This window comes from Nyctereutes procyonoides, unplaced genomic scaffold (genome assembly GCF_905146905.1).
Source record: "Nyctereutes procyonoides isolate TBG_1078 unplaced genomic scaffold, NYPRO_anot_genome, whole genome shotgun sequence".
Classification (NCBI taxonomy): domain Eukaryota; kingdom Metazoa; phylum Chordata; class Mammalia; order Carnivora; family Canidae; genus Nyctereutes; species Nyctereutes procyonoides.
Window position 1 is genome coordinate 13,440,176 of NW_026575024.1, and position 18,670 is coordinate 13,458,845.

Consider the following 18,670-nt stretch of genomic DNA (forward strand, 5'->3'; position numbering starts at 1 on the left):
AATAAATCTTTTTTAAAAAAGCTGTGATAAAATATAAATAATGTAAAATTTGCCACTTTAGCCACTTTAAGATGTACAGTTTAGTGGCAGTAAGTGCTTTCACAATGTCGTACAACCACCACCATTGAGACCCAGAACTTTTCATCACCCCAGAAGGGAAATCTCTGTACGCATTTTTTTTTAATTAATTAATTTATTTATTTATGATAGTCACACAGAGAGAGAGAGGCAGAGACATAGGCAGAGGGAGAAGCAGGCTCCATGCACCGGGAGCCAGACGTGGGATTCGATCCAGGGTCTCCAGGATCGCGCCCTGGGCTAAAGTCAGGCGCTAAACCACGGGGCCACCCAGATCCCTCTGTACGCATTTTTAAGAAAGATTTTATTTATTCATTTGAGAGAGAGAGAAAATGAGCAGCGGGGAGGAGGGGGGCAGAGGGATAAGCAGACACCTCACTGAGCAGGGAGCCACATGCAGCCCAAAGGAGTGCTTGATCCCAGGACCCTGAGATCATGACCTGACCTGAAGTAGATGCTTAACCAACAAGAGCCACCCAAGCACCCCAGAATCTCAGTACCTGTTAAGCTGTCACTCCTCATCACCCCGTCCCCAGCCCCTGACAACCTTCTACCTATGTCTCCATATCTTTATGGATTTGCCTATTCTGGACATTTCATAGAAATGGAATCCTACAATATGTGGTTTTTGTTGTCTGGCTTGCTTGGCATAGCATCGTGATTTCAACTTCCGTCCATATTTGTTGTGTGTGTCAGCACTTCATTCCTTTCTATGGCTGAATAATATTAATATTCCCTTGTGTGGAATACTTATCTATTTGTTGATCCATTCATCTGTTGATGGACAATTGGGTTGTGTTCATCTTTTGGCTCTATCATGAGGTGCTGCCCATGGAAGGCTTTGAGCAGGCAGGTAATGTCTTGTTAACCGGATGGATCCTCAGGCAGGAAACCAGTTAGGACAGGATTCAAAGCCTTGACTGCACAGTGTGATTCCCCAGGAGGTCATACACGCCCTTCTGGGAACGCGGGAAGAATTCCGGGCAATTCTACAGTGAAGGATAGGGAACCACTAGGGAGAGGCAGGAGCAGTCCTATGAGCAGGATGGTGGCACCCATCAAATCAAAGGCATCAGATGACAAACAGAAGAAGCATCTTTGGAATACACTCAGGGCCCAGCGCCCAGGCTAGCCCATGGTTGGGACTGAGAGGGCTGTTGGGGTGGGGATTCTGTGGTGTGAACTGAGGGACTAGGTTGAAGGAATTAAGAATTTGGGTTCCCAGGGCACCTGGGTGGTTTGGTGGTTGAGCATCTGCCTTTGGCTCAGGTTGTGATCCAGGGGTCTGGGATAGAGTCCTACATTGGGCTCCGTACAGGGAGCCTGCATCTCCCTCTGCCTATGTCTCTGCCTCTCTCTCCGTGTCTCTCATGAGTAAATAAATAAAATCTTAAAAAAAAAAAAAAAAATAAGGGGCAGCCCAGTGGCTCAGCGGTTCAGCACCACCTTTGGTCCAGAGTGTGATCCTTGGGATCAAGTCCCACGTCCTGCTCTCTCCATGGAGCCTGCTTCTCCCTCTCTCTGCCTGTGTCTCTGCCTCTCTCTCTGTGTGTCTCTCATGAATAAATGAATAAAATCTTTTTTAAGAAATAGGAATTTGGGTGTGCTTTGCTTAGTGAGGGGTCCTAGAAGCCCCTGCCCCGAGAAGCCCTGCAGGCTGGGAGGGGTATGTGCTCTGGGGGTATCAGAGATCAGGAGCCAGGAAGGCGCCCAGGTGAGGAAGTAGGAAAGACACTGGACAGGAAGTGGCATCTGGGATTTGAAAGGTGGCTGCTGTCCCAGCAAGGGATATGGGAAATACGAACCATGGTGCGTCTTACTTGGGACATGCTTTCCAGCTTCACTGAAAAATAAAGGGAGATGAGGGGGAAAGTTGGGTATGGAGTCAGATAAAGGCGTGCCCAGGGGGGACGTCAGGGTTACATCAATTAGTGGAGAATTGCTGAAGGTTTTTTTGGAACATCAGGAAAAGTGATCATAGCCAACGTTTGTTTTGAAGCGCTTTGTTTGGCAGGTGCATGGAAAGGTAAAGAACATTCTGGAGTATTTTGAGTCTGAGTAATGTAAGGATTGCAGATGGAATAGTGACCATGTCCAACTTTACCTCCACACTCAACATCTTTGCATCTCATTTAACTGCAGCCACACTGGGCCTTTTTTGTGTGTGTCTCAGAAACATCAAGTTTACCAAGCTCAGGCTTGCCTCAGGGCCTTTGTACCTGCTATTACCTCCACCTAGAAGGTGGTTATCTCCTTCAGTTCAACGGTCACAGCCTCACTGGAGCCCTTCTTACTTGTCTGAAGTGGACGCCCCCTCCCCCATCCTGTTACTTCTCTCTATCCTCACCTGTTTTTTTTTTTTAATTTTTATTTATTTTATCCTCACCTGTTTTGTTTTTCTTCATACCACTGGTCTCAATTGGCTTTTTGTTTTTTAACTTATTCATGTATTCATTTAATTGTTCATTATCTTGTCTGTTTAGCAGGCAGCTCCTTGAAAACAGGAGCAACAGACAAAAAGTCTGGCGCTTAGAGGTAGAGGAAGTGCTTCATACCTATTTGTACATTGCCTGGATAAGCAGCGAGAAAATCCTTGTCCAGGAGTTAGAGACAGAGATCTGGGGTTCATGGAAGAGGTCAGACCTAGATGATTAGATTTGCTATCTGCTGTGGTAGTACATAGACTGGTTTCAAGGAAAGAAAAATCATAGATGTTTCTTGAGCAGGTGTTCTGGGCCTGTGTTAAATAATCCCCACACTGTCTCTGTAAGGACGATAATCCCATTTCACAGACTTGGAAACTGAGGCACACACAAAAATGAAATCACTTGCTCAAGTTCCTTAGGGAGGAAGCTTGAAATGGACCCCTCCCCCACCCCCACCCCCAGCTGGCTGGCTTAGGAGCCCAGACCAAGAGCCAGATGCCTGGGAGTGGGCAGTCAGGTGGAAGAAGGGCTCCAGAACTTAGAGTGAAGTCTCTGGGCAGGGCAGTGTTTTGGAAACTCCAAGGTGTCCAGCATCAGATGTTAGCATGACATCAATGACCAGTGGACCCAAGACTAACCAACCTGTTGAAGCTGGTTCTTGGAAGTGAATGAGGACTTTAAAAAAAAATTATTTATTTGGAGGAGAGAGAGAGAGAGAGAGAGAGAGTGAGAGCCCACATGAGGGCAAGGGGCAGAGGGAGACCAGACCCCTACTGAGTGGGGAGCCTGATATTGCAGGGCTCTGATCCTGGGACACCAGAATCAGGACCTGAGCTGAAGGCAGCCGGTTAACTGAGCCACTGCACCCCACTTCTTTCTCTTTTAAAATAAATTACTGTTCAAAATAATTTGTCTTAACCTGCATACCAATATAAAATGAACATGTTTATGGTTTTTTTTTTTTTCAAGATTTTTTATTTATTTATTCACGAGAGACACAGAGAGAGAGAGGCAGAGACACAGGCAGAGGGAGAAGCAGGCTCCACGAAGAGAGCCTGACGTGGGACTCCATCCCGGGTCTCCAAGATCATGCCCTGGGCCGAAGGCAGCGCTAAACTGCTGACCCACCCAGGCTGTCCTGTTTTATGTATTTTATGTCACTCATTATTAATGAGGGTACGTGTACGATTGTCTAATTCAAAGATGGAGTCAAAGCAATGCTCATACAAGAAACACTGACACGGAATTTATGAATAGATGCAAAAATTAGCGGAACTCCCCAATATCCACGAGGCAATAATCAATTACATTCCAGGCACTAAATTTGCATGTCTATTGACCACAGTCTCCTAGCATTACTATTAGTCTTCTACAAGTGGCAGTGCTGTAAAAAACTCAGAACAATAAAAGCTCAGAAACAATGAAAGGTGCTGCTGACCCAAGGGGGATGCCTGGACTGGCCATTCATTAATCTTTTTTTTGCCTATTTCATAGTCTTACACAATTTTCCTAATATTACATTTACTAATTTATCTTGGAAGAAGTAATACATTCACATGGTTGAAATTCAAAAGGTATAGCAGTAAAAAAATCTCCCCATTCCTGACCCTTAGCCATCCAGTATTCCTCAGATGCAAAGTATTAGCAATTTCTTAAGTATGCTTCCAAGAAATCCAGTGCATAATAAGCAGACATTTTAAAAAAGATTTTTTTATTTTATTTTATGATAGTCACACACACACACAGAGGAGAGAGAGAGAGAGAGAGAGGCAGAGACATAGGCAGAGGGAGAAGCAGGCTCCATGCACCGGGAGCCCGACGTGGGATTCGATCTGGAGTCTCCAGATCGCGCCCTGGGCCAAAGGCAGGCGCCAAACCGCTGCGCCACCCAGGGATCCCTTAAAAAAGATTTTTAAAAAAATATTTATTTATTTATTGAGAGAGAGAGAGCAAGCAAGCAGGAGGAAGGGCAGAGTTAGAGAGAGCATCTCACACTAGCTCCGTGTTCAGTGCAGAGCCTGACACGGGGCTTAATCTCACTACCCTGAGATCTTGACCTGAGCCAAAACCAAGAGCCAGACACTCAACCAACTGGCCACCCAGGTGCCTCAAGATGTTATTTTTTAAAGTAATCTCTACATTCAGTGTGGGGCTTGAATTTACAATCCTAAGATCAAGAGTCACCTGCTCAACTGACTGAGCCAGCCAGGTGCCCCAAGAAGCAAGCATGTTAAGAAACACATCAAAAAAAAAAAAAAAAAAAAAAGAAAGAAAGAAAGAAAGAAAGAAAGAAAGAAAGAAAGAAAGAAAGAAAGAAACACATATCAGTCCATTGATGGCAGGGCGATTTGTGTGTAAATAAATAACTGGAAGGCGTTAAGGAGAGGTGAGTAGCAGGCAGAATGAGATGGATAGAGAAGTTTTCTTAGTAGGAGGGGACTATTATTGACAGTTCCTCAACTTCCTCATCTAGGAAATGGGTTGATGATTATGTGGCACCCATCTCAAGCGTTTGGGAAAGTAACTGATTATGTCAATTGCTTGGAATACTACCTGACACAGTGCTTGGAGCATGCCAGCTATCCTCATCCTTCTTTGGAAAGTTTGATGTTGAATAAAGGAGGAGAAATGACTTGGAAGCATCCAGAAATTACCTTTTTAAAGAGTAAACTGAGGGAAATTGTAACAGCAACCACATGAGCGATCGCTGTGTTGCGTGGCTACTAGTGCTTGACAGCGCTGATCCAATGAATTTCCGGGTGGGTATTATTATTGCTCCCATTGTGTAGATGAGGAAATCAAGGCACTGAGAATTTCATACCTTAAGCAAGGCTGCCCCGCTCGCTAATGGGTCAGCTGGATTCATAAACAGACGTCAGACAATCTGACGCCAGCAGCCAGGCACTCAGTCACTGCCCGGTTCTGCCTCTTGATGTGGAAAGAAAGAGAAAAGGTTAACGTGTAAGAAGAGGGCTGGCCAAGGAGCCAGGGCTCTGAGGGGGAGGCATCCGGGAGGGCACCGGGATGGGGGGACGTGAGGATGGCAATACCTTGACGTGGGAAGGCCAATACCTTGAGGCTGGGGAGGGGGAGAAAGGACTTTTGTTCACTTTTGTTGGTGAGGGGGTTTGGGGAGCTGGGGGATGGCCTTGGGGGAGGGGAAGTAGGAGATCTAGGGGAAAGGGCTGGAGGAGGGAGGGGACGCTCGGGCGGTAGAAAGAACAGATGGAGGATCAGGGTGGCGGGAGCAGAGTGAGCAGAGTGAACCGTGGGAGCAGAGGAGGACACGAGTGGAGCCAGGGATCAGGAGCAGGGCAATGATCCCGTGGGCTGTTTATAGCACTTGGGCTTCTACTCTGAATGAGGTGGGGTCTACTGATGGGTTTTGAACAGAGGAGATATGAGGTCTGATTTCTTTTCAAAGGACTGCTTGCAGCCTCTGGTGTGTGTGTGTGTGTGTGTGTGTGTGTGTGTGTGTGTAAATCCTCCAGTTTCTTCCCAGGCTACCTCCCCTGTCCCCGCAAGCATTTGTAAGGGCAGATACGGAGGTTCAGGGGAGTATTGCAGCCACCCGAGGGGGAGGTGGTGTTTAATTGAGCTCTGACACATGTCGGGCACAGCGTTAGACCAAGGGGACAAAGGTGAAGCATTCAGACCAGGCTCTGCCCTGTTAAAGCTCTCAGTTTAGGGCAGGCTTTCTTAGCCTCGGTGCTTGTGATACTTGGGGCTGGCTAATAGCAGCATCCCTGGTCTGTACCCTCTAGATCCCAGTAGACCCCTCCCTTCCTCTGGATGGGACAACCTAAAACGTCCCTTGACATTGCCACTGGTCTAGTGGGACAAAGAAACAAACGGCAAATAAATACATGTTCTTCTTTCTGTAATGGTGATTGCTAGGGAATAAAAAAAAGCAGGTAAGGGGAAGTCCTGCATCTTCTTCCTTCTGATTTTCACTTTCTTCCTGCATCCCTTAAGTCTCTCCACACCCACACTGCACCCACACCGTGGCCATCAGACTGATGGTCATGCAGCCCCCCTTCCCATCCTTTCCACCTGTCCTTCCCTTCTCCATTTTTTTTTCATCTACCAGCCCCTCCTAGAAAGAAGTAAAAAAAAAAAAAAAAAAAACCAAAATCAAAACAACCTTCCAGAGGGCACCTCTTCTCCAAGGTAGGGACAAGTCCTAATTATCTCTTTGTGGCTGTAACATGACTCGGTGAGCTCCACGCTCTGAAGGTGAGCTCTTCTGTCACGGTGCCCAAAGTGGGCCTCGGTTCCAATTGGCCGAAAAGGAACAAAACAAAACAAGATATTTAAAACACCTCCCTGCCTCCATCCCGCCCGTTTCACATAACGGACAGAGCGGCCTGCTGCTTAGCTTGAGGCAGATAACTCCGAGTGTGCTTATTTTCCCAGTCCGCGAACGGGCTATCTTGGGGATGCAGCTTGCCGAGGCTGCTCCTCCTGCTGCTCGCCTGGCTGCAGGCCAGCGGGAGCGGGGAGCCGTTTCAGCGAGGCCAGGCCTCGGCAGTAAGTTGCCTGGGGAAGGGAGCCGGGTCAGCCCTTCTTCTCCTTTGAGGCCAGCTTTATCACTAAGACGCTCTGTCTGGCTTCTGTAAGCCTGATTCTGTCTCCTGATTCTCTCCATCCCCTGGGAATATTAAGAGAGACGTGTTTTAATCCATTTTTATTAGTTCATTGCTTATTAATTTCCTTACCTCGGCACCGTGGACGTTTTGGATGGCATAATTCCTTGTCATGGGGAGAGGGGGGTTCTGTTCCTTGCCGTAGGATGTTTAGCAACGTTCCCTGGTCTCCACCTGCTAGATGCCAATAGCACCTCTCCCCCCAAGTGTCACAACCCCAAAGTCTCCAGACATTGCCACCTATCCCCGGGGGCACAAACCCACTCCTCGTTGAGAACTCCTGATTTCAAGGAATATAAAAATCTAATTTTAGAAATGGCCAAGTGTTCCCCTTAGCATCTTGCTGGAAGCTTGTAGGGAGACAGGAACTTTCTCTGGGGCTTAAAGGAGTCTGAGCTGAACATCTCCCGGCTCCATCATTCAGTACTTAAAACTTATTGTCAGAGGAGCAGGTCTCCTAAGAGAAGGCACAGATCATGCAGTTGCTCTTGGTAGATTTTAGCCTTGTTTCTGCTCTGCTTTTGGTTCGGTTTCTCTTTTGTCCCATTCTTTAGAGGCAGGCGAAGATACCGAGTTTAGGGATGTGGCGTCCTAACTGGGTTGGAAGGCCAGACTCTGGCACTTGGCAGCTGTGTGACCTTACGCGGCTCACTTCACCTCTCTGGGCTGGATTCCAAATGTCTAACAAAGCTCCCTACTTCATGGAGTCCGGCAGTGCAAAGCGGCTGATTTAGCACAGTACCTCCCAGGCAAGCATGCCATAGCTATTGGGGCTACTCTGTGAGGGGGGTGGGTGTCTGAGAAGGGCCACCGAGGCTGTCGACATTTGGTTTCTTTATTTCCCGCTTATCAGCCACATTCCATCAAGCCGAGGACCAGCCCTTAGTAGGCCTGCCCTGGGCTTCCTTTTCAATCCCTGTCCCTCCCAGGATTCCATCTGCCACCATACCTTTGTCTCTGTCCCCAGCCCAATAGCTGCCTTTCTGATAACCCCAGACAGACCCGACGCCAATAGCATTCCTCAAGCCTAGCAGAACTGCCAGAGTAAGCCGGCAGCTTCCTGCTCTTTGCCCCAGAAAACATTTCGAGTGATCAAGTGATCAGAGGGGGGTGGGGGAAGTGGGGAGGACACTGCAGCTGCTTATGCAACAAGCTTTAATCCCGGGTTAAAATCCACCACGCGCACCAGTGGCGTATTTCATTTCCTCATTGGGTTGTGAAGCTAGTGGCACACGAGATCCGGCACAAACTCACAGACACGTCCTTCCCCCCCAAAAGCAGCACCCGCAGAGGCAGACACTGTTCCCTAGGGGATGGTTGGGGAGGGCCGCTGCCCACGCAGCCAGGAGAGGGACAGCACGGTCTGATTAGCTCTGGCCTCCACCTCTTGTCCCTCACTTGGTCTCCCTGAACGCGGTTCCGCCAGCAGGAAGAGGAGGTCCCTCCCTCCTAGGGAGGCCCAGGCCTGTTGTCCTGCGTGCTGGACCCTTGTCAGGCCTGGTGATGGAGGTGTCCCTCCCTGCATCTGGGCCTCTTCCGCCTAATACACAACGGCAACAAAATCCCCTCCCTTTTCATAAAGCCTGGGCCCTGCCCTTGCAGTACAGTCTGTTTGGATTCCTGGCTTGTACTGTTTGATATAAGATTCCCAGCCAGGAAGAATTTATGTGCACGAGGTGGGCATCTGTTGTCCATGTGGGGGGGCGGGGGCAGGGAGAGAGCGGGCGATCAGCTCTACGTTTTCTTTGTGGGAACGAACGGTGTGGGACCAGAAAACCCACGAGCCCTAATTTTAGGAGGAGCGGGGAGACTTTATTGGGCCATAGTTTTACCTCCTGGCATATGGCTGCGTCACCTCTGGAAGCTTTCTCCAGCCTCTGAAGAATGGTGTTTATTTAGCTTCTGTTGTTCCAGCTTGCTGTTTTTTTTTTTTTTTTAAATCTTGTTAATTAAGCACCTTGTCTTAGCGGGGGGGGGGGGGGGGGGAGAAGCAAGCTAGCAAACATGGACATTTTAAGATCCTTTTGGATTTGCCTTTTCTTTCTCAGGGTACAGACCAGCTACAAAGGCAGCTTTAGGGAGGAAACAGGCAGAGACCTCCTAATACTATTGAAATGGGTGGAATTATAAGTAGCTCTGAAAAACTAGTTAATATTTTACTGGGGAGCAGTGCCAGAGATGGGGGTGGGGGGCTGCCAAGTGTAGGTCTGTGTGTGAAGTAGCTGTTCCATCTGCCTTAGGGGACGAAAAGAAGCCGTTCTCTGTGGAAATAAATTTAAGCAAGAATCCTTATAAAGCTCATGGGATTTGTCTGCCCACCGAGGGCCCAGTTCCCCGAGAACATACATACAGGGATGATTGTGGCAGGAAGGGCTAAGCTGTGGGTGTAGGCCTGGCTAATAATGGGGGTTCTTGTTCCCTCGCTGGGCTTGACATCTTTCTTTCTCCCTCTGGATTTAAATGGCTTCTCAGACCGAGAGGCACTGCCTGTGCCCTGGATTCAGAAGGTACACGCCTCCTTGGGAAGCAAAGGCGAGAGACAGCGGCTCACTCTCTCTCTCTTTCTGCATCTGCTGGGAGAGCTGCAGCTGGTATTTTTCCACAGGCCTTTTCTGCGATCTCAGGGCCTAGTTTTTCCCAGCCAGGCCCAGAGTCCGAGAGAGGGTTAATAGGCAGGAAGCTGAAGGCATTGCAGACTAATACGGAAGTCAGATTTTTGTTTAACTGACAGGTTTAGCAGGCCTCAGTGGTGGGGGAGGGGGCCGGGAGGGGAAGGGAAGTTTGTAGATCTAGGCATGTGGCCTGCTAGGAGCGCATTTGGCTTTTCTTAGGGTAAGGACGGAGAGGGGGGCCCCCGTTGGCATCTTGGCAGGGAGGCAGGAACCCATTTTGGTTTTCCTTTGAGTCCTGGCTGGGGGTGGTGGTGGTGAGAAGTTAGATCCTCAGCCGGCAAATGGCTCTCCGGCCTGCTTTTCCAGGAGGCGTTTTGACAATGACTATGCAAACTTGACCACTCTGTGCCTCTCCTCTTCCCCGGCGGCCTGAGTCCTCTGTCCTCTGAGAAGCCAGGGCTGCTGCCCTCTGGCCATTTCTTGGGGGCTTGCCTGTGCTGTGTGCTGTTCTCCCTTAGAGGCCTTCCTTAAACCCCTTCTTCTTGACCACCCCCCGCCTTGGCTGTTTTCCTGGGGTTCCCCACTTCTCAGCTATACTCTGCACCCCGGCTTGCTCCCTCCCCGGGGGGAGGAGGGGAGAACCGCTCTGCTGGATTGTTCTAGAAAAGGGCCAGGCTTCCTCCCAGCCAAGAGCCGCTTCTGTGGGGGCAGGTGAGGGTGAGCCCTTTCCAGCTCACCCCAAAAACTCCCTTCCCAGTGGCATCCGGGCCTCAGGCTTTGCAGGAGCAGGTCAGGCTGGCTGCACTGGTTTGCCCGTGCCGGGAAATCTAGCCAGGGTGTGGGAGAAGTGCGTCTGGGGGCCCCTTTCCCAAGTTTTTCTTGCTGCAAAAGGCCTAGCTTAGCCTGTCTTTTTCTATGCACAGGATGGCTCTTGCTCACCAGAGCCTCACAAAGATAATCGCTCAGGAAGTGTTTCAGCCAATCCCGGGCGGCCTTACACTGCGCTCCGCCGGGGCAGCCAATCGGGGATGAGCTCTTATTAGGCGGCCAGATCATCAAGCCGAAGTGCCAAACCCTTTTTCTGTGAGAACTAGGAGCCTGTCCTCCATGTTTTATAAGTATTGACATTACACAGTGTTAACAATGCATCCACAGAGGTAAGCTCGACTTTTTAACCATCTTTTCTCCCCCTCCCTCTGAGACATCCGAATTGTGGGCGAGCAGTGTGATTTCTCTGTGGCTGGCCGTGCCACACTCACCCCCACAGCACTTAGGTTAACTTGGAACTGTTTAGAGAGAATTTTTTTGCTTTCTTGGGTCACATGGCTAAGTAGCCATTAGCCATAGCTTGATTTTGCAAACTGGCAAAGGCCTGGCACACCTTTTCTTCCACCAGGACATGGTGTTTCTGGAAGAGTTTGAAGCTAGATCCTGGAATGCCAAAAAAGAAGCTTTTTTTTTTTTTTTTCTTTTCTCCCTCCTTCTTCCTCTCCCTCTCTCTCTCTCTCTCTCTTTCTCTTTCTCTCTCTCTCTCTCTCTCTGAGCAGTCCCCCCCCCCCCCCCGCACTATTGTCTTCTCTTGTGTCACATGCCTGCTGGGGGAAGAAAATGGAAGGTAAGCAAGCAGGCTCCTCTCCAAGGGGAGCTCATGGCAGACAGCAAAGCAGGCAAGTTTACCTCTCCAAAGAGGTCCTGGGAAGGCTGGAGTAAGTTCTGACAAGAGAGGACGTGTGTTTTAAAAAGAACCAAGCCCTCAGCAGAGCAGTGCTAAGGAGAGATCCAAGCTCCTGGGGCCTAGGTGGGTGGTGGTGTCTCTCTACATGGTCTGTTCTCTCCCTACAGGGCTGCTTCACTTGAAACTACATTGTTCAGCCTTTTTTCCTGACTTCTGTTGATACAGAGTGTTCTTCTGCAAGCCAGCCTACAGCCAGCAAATGTTTCTGAAAGTGTTTTCTAGGCTTTGGAGGAAGTTTTTGGAGTAGGGATGGGGATGGGGGGTGGTGGTGTGTGTGTGCAGAGGGGGAGGGGCAACATCCTGCAATAAATCTGTGAGGACTCTTTGAATCCCTCTTGCATGATTTTCAATGAACTAAATGTATCTTTTAATCCTTGTTTTCATTTTCTTTTCCCTCTTTTACATTGTATCATCCTCTGCCCTCCTGGGTGATGGAGCACAGAGGAAATAAAATCATGTCTGTGGCTCATGACAGCATTCCATACTCAGTTGTTGGGTTGTGTTGTTGTGTGTGTGTGTTTTTAATAATCCCATGTAACTGTTTAAAAAAAAAAATTCCTTTTTGATCAAGTCCCAAATCTGCCAGCCTGTTCTCTCTTCTTAACTGTGGAAAAATGAGACGGTTGCTTGAACATTTGTTGGGTAAGTAAAGCAATCCATTTCCTCTGTGACCATGTATAAAGAGTTTGGCGGACATTTGGGGTCTGTTTATAACAGAGGGTCTTGGCTACAGCAGTTGGGGAGGGGCTTTTCATTAGCAGTAACCTAATAAGGGCTTTTTAATAGTGTCTTGATTTTAGGTGACTGTTTGAATCCACTATTTTTCCTGATAACGTGCTGCTAGGATTGAAGATCACACTTCCTGTTTACCCTGAGACTGGGGAGAAATGTTCAGTTCATTGTGACTTGACTGGAGACCTTTAATTGGGATTGTATGGATATTTGCTAGAACTCTGGGGTGGGTGACCTGCTTGTGAAATGTGACAAAAATGCTTGTTCTCAGAGTCACAGAGCCTTAAACATGGGAGAGGCAGGAGCCTGGTGGTGGTGGTGGTGGTGGTGGTGGTGGTGGTGGTGGTGGTGGTGGTGATGGTGGTGGTGATGGTGGTGGTGGTGGTGGTGGTGGTGGTGGTGGTGGTGTGTTGGGGGGGGTGTCAGGACTCCGTTTTAAGGACACTTAACTTGTAGTGCAAAATCCCACCCACCACCAAACTTGGTTTGACTCAGGACTCCCAGCACAACAGATTTGGCCTTTTCCCAAGCCTGACCCACACATCTGTATGCACGCTTGCCTTTACTTATGATTTCTCACTTTTTACACTTCCCCTGATCTCTCAATGCTGTAGCTTGAACCTAGGAGTGAAAAAAGTAGACTCTTGTTTCGCATTAGCTTCAGAATTTGCCCAGAAGTTCACTACATAAATTTCCAGCCTGGAGACCAATCTAGCATGACTGACTGTAAATGCTGGAAATATATTCAATTGTTGTATTATATGCCAACTTTATGGAGTCAGTAATCTTTTTTCTATTTTTCCTTTTAGTTAGTGTCCAGCCACTCACCTTTTAGCATCAGTGGGAAAAAGGCTCATTTAATAACGAGAAATGTACCAATTCTAAGTTAAGAAAAGTGTGTGTGAGGCCAGCTTTTAGAGTTAAGAAGTGCAGGCAGTTAATGATGTTGTGTACTTAAAACTGAACAGTGCTACTACCCCACACAAGTCAGTCCAGACACTTAGCTATTTTCTTTGTTCTTATCTTCTGGCTGTAAATGGAAATTACATATTGAGGTTCTTGTGGCCTCCCCAGAAGCAGTATCTAATCACAAGACTCCTGGTTTGGTGCCTTCAACGTTTGCATAATGGTGTGTTTGTTGGGCTGGAAGGAAACCTAAGGGCAAGGCATTTGTCCTCTAAAAGCTTGCATTAAAATGGCTCCCACAGGTTTGCAAAGCCAAGATCTGTTTTCAGATGTGCAGCCCCAGCAAGTTCCCAGCCCTGGACCCAGCTGGCCACTTTCCTCTGGTACCGCGGCCACCACCAAGCATGAGTCTGTAAAAAGTTAATTGCTTCCAAAGTAGCTTATTTTCCCAGTTTCACTAAGGGGGGAAAAATAAATGTCTGCATTGCAGCAGGACTAGGTAGGGACAGCAGTGCTGGCTTACAGAGCAGCCCAATGGGCCTCCTCTCTCCAGCTTTTGAACCAATAGATTTGGAGGAAGGGTTACAGATTGACAAGTGGAGTGGCCAGACTGAGAAGGGGCCTTCTGGAAGTTTCTACCATCTTTGTTTCTTTTAGGAGAAGCCTATCTGCCAAGCTGAAGAGTCTCCTACATTCCAGATCTGGGGCATTCCCTCCCCACTCCCACCCCCACCCCCTCTTTCTTTCTTTCTTTCTTTCTTTTCTTTCTTTCTTTCTTTCTTCTTTCTTTCTTTCTTTCTTTCTTTCTTTCTTTCTTTCTTTCTTTCTTTCTTTCTTTCTTTCTTTCTTTCTTTCTTTCTCTTTCTTTTTTACATCAAGGTAGACTGATCTTTCTGCCTTGGTTATAAATTTCAGAGGGAGGTAAGGAACTTGGGTTGCTTCCCTTTTTCCTTCTGCTTCCTTAGTCCCCAAAGAGGATGCACAGCTGCAAGGAACAAACAGACACACTGGAGCTTTTGATTCTTCTCTCTCTCTCTCTCTCTCTCTCTTTTTCTTCCTTCAAGACCCTCCAGGATGGATTCACTTTGCTGCTTTGGGAAATTAAGTGGCATTCACGTGGGGGAGGGGAGTAACTGCTTTTATTAGCTCCAGAAAATGGTCAGTGTTCTGTCTGTAACTAGGAATTAATTATATATAATCACTCAGTAAACTTTCTACAGAGTTTTTCTAATTGCTGCGCATGAACATAGTTAGCCTGTTGGAGCCGAGTCCAGTTACTTTTATAATTAACAGCTCAAAGATTTGAGTCAGAAAGAAAGAAACAATGGGGCCTCTTGGATTATAAACTAGGGGTGAAAACAATGGCTTTTTCTCTTTCTTTTTTTCTTTCTTTCCTTGTAACCCTTTTTCTTTTTAAACAAAACATTCCTCCTTTTCTTTTCCCCGGGAGGACAGTGAGGAAGCTTCTTCAGGTCTTAAATAAGAGAGGGGGGAAAATGAGTCACATTTTTAAAAAGCCAGGATGACAGTAACCCAGAAAACCCTGGAGGCAAAGGTAGGTTTTTAAAAAGTCCAACCACTTCAAATGTGTGATCTCTTTGTTTCTTTTGCCTTCTTCTTCTCTCTCCTGTGGCAGAGGCAACAAACATTTGTCTGCGGAGAGGCCCTAGATCTGGCTTTGCCTCTGGTTGACCCTGAAAAGAAAGATACATGCAAAAGTGGCTCGGCCACCCCACAGCAGAGATTTAGTAAGGGAGTATGTTTAGAAGCCCTTTCTCCTTGATCTTAAATGCAAAACAAGTGAGGATTCACCCTTGGCTCCAGGTTGCTAGGGCTGTGCCGCCCTTCCCCCCTCTCCCCACTCTCCTTACAGATAAACAAGCTGGCGGGAGCCATGTCAGCACTGCAGCTAGCTCTGCTGCCAGGCTGTCCCTCCTCATCAAGATTACCTACCTACCGGCCGGCGAGGAGCCAACCTCCCGTCCTTGCCCCGGCACAGCCTTGGGCACCATGCCCTCCTTTCTCCCCTGGAGCTAAAAAGCAGTCACCTTGAAACTCCCCACTCAGCACCAGAGTGGCGAGGCCAATTCTCAGACCTGTAACAACAGTAAATTACATTATCCACTATGAGGCTGTTAGTCTGGCCTCTGGAAGCGGGTTTTGCAAAAACCCATTGTTAGTTTTCGGGGCTCTGTTCTGGGGGTGGACAAAAATCTGATTTGTGAGTATCCCGTGCATTGGCTAAGGGAACGTTTGAACTGTTGTTTCTCCTCTGCAGACTGGGATTGTCTTTCCTTGAGGTTAACTGCCTTAGGACTGGCCGGGTATTTGGTGGCCGTTTTCAGGCTTAGAAACAGCCTTTTGCTTTTACCTTGGCCTCAGACAGGGCTGCAGCCCTTTAGCTTGGCTCCTCAGATGGCTGCTGCCCTTGCAACACTTTGATTTTACCTAGCTCCTTTTTGGTATGGAGGCAGAGCTGGTGGCTTCTAATGTATCAGGAAGGGGGAATGGGCTTCCCCCCCCTCCACCCCCAGCTTGCTCCCTTTTTAACATTTTTGCATTTGTGCAGGCACCTGTCCTGCCGCAGTTGATGCCACAGGGCTGCATAATTCCTAACCTCCCACCCACCTAATTGGAGGGCAAGGGGGGCCCATCTCAGAGCCTCATGTTGAAGGCTGAGGATCTAAAAGGAAAGGGTTTTCCTCAGGAACCTGTGACTTCACAAACTCCCCCTGTCATTGCAGATTTTTTTTTTTTTTAAGCTCCTAAACGTTGGGTTGTTGGTGTCCTTTGGTTGAGCTTTTCCTAGTTCTGATATTTAGGAAGGTGGCTTTGAAACTAGCAGGGCTGCTTCAACAAGAGCTACAGCTATTGAACAACCTGCTACCATTTTAGCTTCAATACAGGAATGAGGCAGTGTTGCCAGACGCCATTTTAAGAATCCTGCATAAATAGCTTAGCTCCCGATGACTCTGCCTGTTTTAGGTGAGTGCTTATATAAAGCTGCTCTGCTAACCATTCCCTTCCCCCCACCCCCAATTTTTTTTTTTAAAAAAAATTAATTGCAGATTTAGGGAAGCATGGTTTTCTTATTTAGATGTTCACTCTTTTGTGATCTAGAAGAGGAAGATGTTGTGTCTTGGGGATTAAATATTTCTTACAGCCTGGACCAGTTTGGTATTTTGAATGAAAGTAAAAAGCTAAAGGAAAAGTCATTGCGAATGATGCATGATTCTTGAATTGCCGTGCGATGATCCTCATCTGTAGAACCAGAGTCTTGTGCATGCTGGTTATATATTCTAGCTGGGTTAGATATTCTTGGTTAAAAGTCAAATAGTAGGAGCACTTGGGGAAAGGAAATATCTGGGCATTGTGTATCCAGGCTTCTTCTTCTTCTTCTTTTTTCTATTTTCCTGTCAAAACTAGATGTTTTCTCTTTTCTTTCTCTCTCTCTTTTGGAAGTGTTGAGGGGATGGCATTCCTGGGAATTACGGACCAGCCTTGAGTCCTCAGAATTAATAATCAGAAGGCTTAAAACATCCTGGAGATGCAGCACTTCATCTGCAACTTTTAATTGCTCTTTTTCAGTGCATGCAGGTTAAGAAGTAAGCCTAGGTTTTCTTGCTCAGGCATTGGGGGAGAAATCTTTTCTTCTTTCTGGGACTGGATGGGAGTCTGGGGTTGTATTTGCAGACGCTGTTATTTCTTCATTAATTGCCTGAAATGCATCAGTTTGTGAAATCCAGAGGCAAGTGACTTAGGGTAAATGCGAGTGCAAGAGGTGGTGGCGGTGGGAACAGACAATGTATACAACTAGTTGATGGTGTATTTTCCTGTTGGGGTGAAAGGCTGTTGTTTGGTTTTCAGCTAATTTTACCCTTTTCTTTAGCTGACCCCCAGCCTCTCCAGTGGACCTTAAAAAAAAAAAGTAATGCCAGTTTGAAACAAGGGCTTGTTGTTCCATTGTTTTTGATTTAAATAATCGGGGGTTGCTGGAAGCTTAGCAGATAGCAAAGATGCTGTATATTTTCTAAGACTTTAATGTGTTACTGACAAGAGTTCAAAGTCTTTTCTCCAGATGCAGCTGCTTTTTCTTTTTAATAATTATTATTTGACTTTTTTTCCTCCCCTCCAAATGACTGAACAGTTTTTAACCTAACCTGACCACGATCTGTGGGGCAGACAGGTACAGATCTTTTCTCACCACCACTTTTGATGTAATATTCATAATTTTTTCCCTAATAACATACTAGTCCTTAACACTAAACCAAAAGGAAAAAAAAAAAAAAACAACAACCACCAAAAAAACGGAGATCAGTGGTGTAGAAAAAAGGAAGTCCCTTTAGATGTGGCTATTCAAAATGACTCATTTTGCATTCTGGTCTTTACTCTTGTAAATGAAGTTTTTTTTTCTCTTTTAACGCATAGACACTGCAATTTCCTTTAGTCAAATGCAAGTTATTGTGTGTATGTGCGTGCGTGCATGTGCGTGCACGGGTTCCCTTTGAAAGGATGGCTTGCTGATCTGTGAAAAAAGATGGTTTTCTGAAATTGTGCTTGAAAAATCCTGCTGAAGTGGTGCTATTGCTAAGTTAGGTGTTTATGGGACCCACTTGTAATACTTGGAAAGATAAAACAGCTTCACTTTTCTCCCCTTTTCTGCAACAGCAAATAGCCACCACCTAACTAGTTTGCATTTCCCTAGCTTCTCAGCCCTGCCCTGCCTGAAGGACTCGGCTCCTCTGGGCTGCCACCAGCCAAATAATTGTTCTCTTGAAAGCAGTCCTTCAGGATCAATACACCTTTGAATGTTTTCATCACTGCAGAAATCCTTCAAGTGGATTTTGGGGGCTCTGTTCTGCATAACTGTTCTATCACTGTATGTTTTGGTGGGATTCTAGATGAGCGTTTTCTCTGTCCCTCAAAATACGGGATCGGTTGCAGGAAGTTTAGGATTTCACATACTTCATGCCAGAGAGGGAAACAGAATTCTAGTTGCTAGAAAGATCAAGGTTGCTGTTTGTTCTTTTCAAGTTGACCATCTATCCATCTCTGAGGGCTGTTTGGTTTTTTGTTTTGTTTGTTTTTTATGAAAATGCATTTCCAGTTATCCTAGGCAAGAAACCATCAGCAGTATCCATTTGGACCATGTCCGTGTGTTGCAGGCAGAGTGTGTTTCTGAGTTGAGAATGTTTGTCTCTGAAGTTGGGAATAAAAAGTATTCATGCTAAAATCACCTTTCACAAATCACCTAGTAACACTGCATGTTAGCAAAGTGTTTAAGAGTGTGCTTCTGATGGAAACCATTTGTGACAAGATGCCAGTTGTTCCTTTGGTGATTGGTGTCTCAGCTTCCTTTATGGCGGCAGTGTAAATGAAATTGTTAATAGGGTTCCATATCAGAGAGCAAAATGTGTTAATATTCCAATTTTAAACTACCTTTCTTCTCTCTGCTGGGACTAGTTAAGTTTGAGGCGTGCAAGTTCTTCTAATTTTATTCCGAGCTAAAAATTCTTCCTGTCTGGTTCCCATCCT

The 18,670-nt window shown here is 46.9% G+C and overlaps 1 protein-coding gene across 12 annotated transcripts in view; it reads left to right on the forward strand.

The window, feature by feature from the left end:
- The first annotated feature begins 9,949 nt into the window (after positions 1-9,949).
- The window catches only part of ZMYND8 (zinc finger MYND-type containing 8), a 127,172-nt gene continuing 118,451 nt past the window's right edge, over positions 9,950-18,670 (forward strand). For 2 of the 12 annotated variants that reach the window (XM_055345629.1, XM_055345707.1), the window contains exon 1: positions 10,611-10,919. In XM_055345629.1, coding sequence (XP_055201604.1) covers positions 10,906-10,919 — 14 coding nt within the window. In that variant the 5' untranslated portion in view covers positions 10,611-10,905. Of the gene's footprint in view, positions 9,983-10,610; positions 10,920-11,334; positions 11,378-11,399; positions 11,561-11,778; positions 12,140-14,671; positions 14,691-15,945; positions 16,121-18,670 lie in introns of those variants that run through there. The other 10 variants (XM_055345711.1, XM_055345701.1, XM_055345713.1 and 7 more) reach the window with 8 other exon arrangements.